The 5,269-nt window shown below is 42.3% G+C and overlaps 1 protein-coding gene across 1 annotated transcript; it reads right to left on the bottom strand.

Moving 5' to 3' along the window:
* On the bottom strand, positions 1 to 840 carry LOC117034454 (S-phase kinase-associated protein 1). Its single transcript, XM_033127358.1, has one exon. The coding sequence runs from the start codon at positions 742 to 744 to the stop codon at positions 253 to 255; it is 492 nt and encodes a 163-aa protein (XP_032983249.1). The 5' UTR covers positions 745 to 840; the 3' UTR covers positions 1 to 252.
* Between the last annotated feature and the right edge of the window lie 4,429 nt (positions 841 to 5,269).

Genomic DNA, 5,269 nt, shown 5'->3' with positions numbered 1-5,269 from the left:
TATAGCGAACCCACAGTTCAGTTTTATTCAGAGCAAAGGAAAAAGAAACTTTTGATCATACTGGAAGAAACTCACCCATAGGTTTGGAATCTGTAACCAAACTACACATGCAATGAGGACAATATTCTGCTAATACAATTGATTTGCTGCTGCATTTGTCTACTGTTTATCTAATATTAACAATTATAAACAGAGCAGTGCAACTAGTATTTGGAACAATCCTTACAGTGTTACAGTGTCAGGCACAACTTTTCACTTCTCTTCACACCACTGGTTCTCTTTGCGTACCTGGGCTTCCTCTTCTTCAGTGAAGTCATTTTTGATATTGAAGGTCTTGCGAATCTCCTCAGGAGTTTTCCCCTTGATCATATTGGCAACAGTCTTGCATGTAACATCAAGCAAACCCTTGATGTCTAAGTAGTTTGCAGCCAGAATAAGCTCAAAAAGTGTTCCTTGGTCAACTTTCAGGAATTCTTGGTCCCAAACAGGGATATCATCTGTTCGCTTTTCTTTGTTCTCATCATCCTCAGGCGGTGGAGGGTCATCCTTGTGGTGGGTGCACCACTGAATGACCTTTTTTAATATCGCTGCATTAACATTCGGTAGAGGAACTGGGTCATCATCGCCTTCATCATCCATTCCCAAATCTTCCAACATGGTCTTGATAGTCACAGATTGTTTGGCAATTTCAACATCAACTTCAAATATCTCTCCATCAGAACTCTGCAACTTAATCGAAGGCATGATGCTCGGTCTCAACGAGACAGCGGGCCGTAGGCTGACGAGAGCGGGGCGGCGTCAGCAGACACAGAAAGGAAAAAAGGTAAAGAACAAGGCCACTCCCGCCATGTTCAATCTTAGTGGCAGGGGGCAGAGCCCACCATCCCTTGTGGGAGTCGAGGAGTCAAACCAGCAACCTTGTGGTTGAAAGCCTGTGCTCCAACCACCTGGGCCACCAGGCCAGCCAAGTATAAGGTCTTGATTGTTAGTTATAGACTGTAAAAGTTAGACTGTAAGTTTTATGAGGGTAGGGAATTTCTATTAATCCCTGTATCCTAGATATGTAGATTGTGAGGCATGCATAAAAGCAGGAAAGTGAGACCAATGCTGAGAAAAATTGATCTGCTAGATTGACCTAAAACTGCTACGTAGATTGAGCAAACAAGGACATTATTATAACTGTATAAACAGTTATACCTATATTCCATTAGATCAAAACAGAAGAGGAATGGTGAACATGTTAATGATCACAATGCGCTGTGCTGTTTGTAAGATGTGCACTACATTTTAATTCTTCATGTTATAAATCCTACCACAGTAGGGTTTCACTATCTTGAACACAGTGAAGGGAAGTTTAAGAGGTTTCCACTTGGCACTTCTCACAAAGATACCTCTTACCCATTGGCCAAGAACTCAAGGCTTTTCTTTTTTTAATAAAAGCTTTTATTAGCTTTTGTTCTCTGTACTTGAGTTTGTATACTTTCTTTTGCCTTGCCATCAAGTTCATTGATCTTTTGCATATACAAGTAAGTTAAAATATTGCATATATAGTCAGTCTTTTTCACATTTCATTTTGCATAGCTTCTACTGCTGTGTCAAGTTCACTGATCATTTCTTCTAACATGTGTAATCTGCCATTAATCCCATTTTATCTCAGAAATTGTAGTTTTTGACTTAGGCCTTTCTTTTTATCTTTCATATCTCCATTTACATGGCTTACTTATAACCTCTTTGTGACTTAGTATTTAAAGTGGGTTTCTTGTAGGCACCATATAGTTGACAACCTGTCTTTTTCTTATATTTAGATCATTTGCATTTAATGTGAGAATTAACGTGGTTAAGTTTAAATTGATAACATGAGATATCCTATTTATCCCATCTGTTTTTTGCTCCCCTTTTCATTTTCTACCCTCTTTTGAAATAACTGATTTTTATTTTTTTGATTATTTTTATGATTAGGTTTTATGATTATTTATCTCCTTTATTGGCATATTAGCTATAACTTTGTTATTAAGTGGTTCCTTGAATTTACAGCCTGCATCATTAGCTGATCAGTATACGTTCAAGTGTTATTATACCTCTTCATGTATAGTAACAGAATCTTACAGTATACTTCCATTTTCTGCAGCAAGATCAGCTTCATTGAAGAGACTCTTCTAGATGCTCCTAGGATACATATTTGGGGGGTGGGTAAGATGGTTTTACATGATAAATCAACATCAGCTTTCCTAACTCCATATATCTTTGGATACTTTACAGAATTAGAAGGAATTTCTGGCATTTAAACTTTATTTAGTGTAGGCCACCTTTGAGTCATGTCCAGTCAACCAAACTGTTAGAAGCACTCTAGTTGAGCTCACACATTAAAGCCAGAATCAATTCGTGGTAAGCCCATATTATTAAATAAGCCTGATGCAAAATTATATTCCTTCCACCATGATCCCACAAATGTTTCCCAGGTTTTTAATGAACACCTAAGCAATATTCAAAAGAGGTAAATACTTCAAGACGACATTGGGTTTATCCAAAGAATGCAAAGTAAATTAAAATGTGTCTAATTTTCTAAGCAATGTAATTTACCACTGTGTCTGGTTGTCATAACAAATACCACAGAGTGGATAGCTTAAACAACAGACATTAATTTTCTCACATTTCTGGAAGCCAGAAGTCCAAGATCAAGGTTCCAGCAGATCTGGTTTCTTGTGAGGATCCTCTTCCTGGTTTGCAGAGAACAATCTTCAGTGTTGTCACATGGCCTTTCCTCAGTTTATCTGAACTGAAAAAGATAAGAGTTCTCTGGTGTTTCTTCTTATAAGGACACTAAATTTACTGGATCACAGCGTCATCTTTATGACCTCATTTAACCTTAATTTCTTTCTTAGCGCCCCGTCTCCAAATATAGCCACACTGGGTGTTGAGGCTTCAATGCATGAATCTGGGGGATGCAAACATTCAGTCTATAACATTCCACCCCTGACCCCCCAATCCCGCCAAATCCAAGTCCTTCTTGCATTTAAAATACATGCATTCCACCCTGACAGCCTCAAAAATCTTAACTTATTCCAGCAATTAACATCTATAGTCCAAAGTCTTACTTAAAAATCACCTAAATCAGATATGGGTGAGACTTGAGGTACAATTTACCAAGGCAAAATTCCTCTCCAGCTGTGAACCTGTGAAACCAGAGAAGTTACATGCTTCCAAAATACAATGGGGGAGCAGGGGTATGAAATAAAGGAAATATTAACTAAATGGAGTTGGGAGGTCCTGTCGGGGGAGATCGCACACCCTGTCACTCATTGTTAAGAACCCCAAACTGGAAGAGACATACTTTCCATCTCCAACAGGAAGACGTTTCTACTCGACCACTCCAGAAGGAATATTGTCTCCTCTCCAGACAACTACTCAACCAATGAGAGACTATTACAACTGGGACAGTGAGAAGCCACTACAATTTTGTCTACAACAGCCCCTCCAATTTCCCCTCCACCTTTTCCTCTATATAAGCCATTACACCCCTTTGTTCTCTGGACTTGCCTATGGCTCTGCCCCTAGCTCCAATGTCCAAAATTGTTAATTCTTTTTTGCTCCCAAATACACTTATTTTGCTGGAGAAATACCTGGTTGTCTACTTGTTTAAGGTTAAGGGTAGTATAGACATTTCCATACGTCTATGAAAGGAGTGCTGGGTCCCAAGCAAATCCAAAACTAGCAACTTCCATTAGATCTTAAGGCTTGAGAATAACGGTCTGTGGGGACAGAGCCCAAAAAGCAGTTTCCAGGCTTTGGCCTCACATAGAAAGGTGCTGGTTCAGGTAGTAAATGGCCATCGACTGATCAAATGGCCATCAGCTGTGGCTAGTTGGCCGTCAGCTGTAACCAGTGAGCCATTGGCCACTAATATAACTGCTGTGGCTACACTAGCAAAAATGGGGGCTAGCAAGAAGATGGTGGCTGAGCCTGCAAGTGGAGCAGTGAGGGTTGCGAACAGTGTGGCTCCTGTTTCCTGTGTCTCCAACTCAGCCGCCAGCAAGAGTATACTGGTATGACTCCCCTACCTATGACTCCATGGGTGTTCCTTTTTGGCCTAGCCATATCCTGCGTTCTTGTGTGGGGAGCGGGACCATAGACCTCGCCCGACGCCCTGCTTGACAAATGGCGCAGCGAGCAGGGTCCCCCGCATGACACGGTCTCTGGTTCAGTGCTCTGCCATCCACTTTCATAGGTGGGAATTATAACACTTTTGCTGGAATGAGGAAATCAAACCAGCAATTTCATGTGATATCCTACAGTGGAATGTAAAACTTCACAAAGAATGGTTTTTTTTTTTTATCTGCATTTATAGCTTTTGTATCCCCAGCAGCAGAACGATGTTTGATGCAGGAATATAAACATCTGTTGGGTGGGTGAATGAATGATCAATTCCTTTAGTCTGAAGGTACTCTCAGCCTGGTTGTACAATTATGGAGAGTGAGTTTTGCGCTGGGAATTTGGGCTGCAACACTAAACGGACCCTTTCTCAGAGCTTTTGATTCAAGTTATTTCCCATCTTTGCGGAAGAAAAAGCTTAATTTGCCTTTGGTTCCACCCACCCCTCGGTGGAAGGGAGAGAGCCAAGCTTCTCTGTTGGCTCAGGCCCTCTTGCCGGCCCCTCATCACCGTGTTCCCCCTTTTCCTCCACCCGGCCATAACAAGAACTTTATAATGCTGCCCGTGTTACCCACTCTCTGATCAATGCCATCTTCAGTGCCTCTCTAAACCCCAGACTGGCCACAAATGCCGCTTGCTCCACAAAGCCCCTTCCTGCCACAATTCCCAGGATAATAGTCCGTTCTCCACCGATTGTTCGCGGCTGCTCGGATTCCCCCCCGGTGGAATTTACTCTAAGATGACCGCGCCCCCTTAGCTTCTCTCTGGCCTTAGGCTCAAACTGCCTTAATGTCCGGGACCATCTCTGCCCATCCTGAGGAGAGATTGGGGCAGGCTTGAGTTTCTGAGTAGCTAAGCAGTTTGTGTAGCACCCCTGGCGAATGTTGCACAGTGGGGAGTCCCAGGGATGCAAGTGGTTTGGGAATGAGGTGAAACAGGTCGTTTTCAGTAGTAGCTTCTCACCGTCTCGATCCTTCCCGCGAAAAGCCGGGAAGGGAGATTACGCCCGCCCTATGGCAGAAGGTTGGAAGATGGCTGCTCCGGGAAACTAGCCTCGAATCGGCGCGACAATTCTACGTCATAGAAGGACGACCTAAAGCCAGATTCCAAGACTCTGGAA

Source organism: Rhinolophus ferrumequinum, chromosome 15 (assembly GCF_004115265.2).
Source record: "Rhinolophus ferrumequinum isolate MPI-CBG mRhiFer1 chromosome 15, mRhiFer1_v1.p, whole genome shotgun sequence".
Taxonomy (NCBI): Eukaryota; Metazoa; Chordata; class Mammalia; order Chiroptera; family Rhinolophidae; genus Rhinolophus; species Rhinolophus ferrumequinum.
This window is presented reverse-complemented; position numbering and strand designations above follow the sequence as displayed.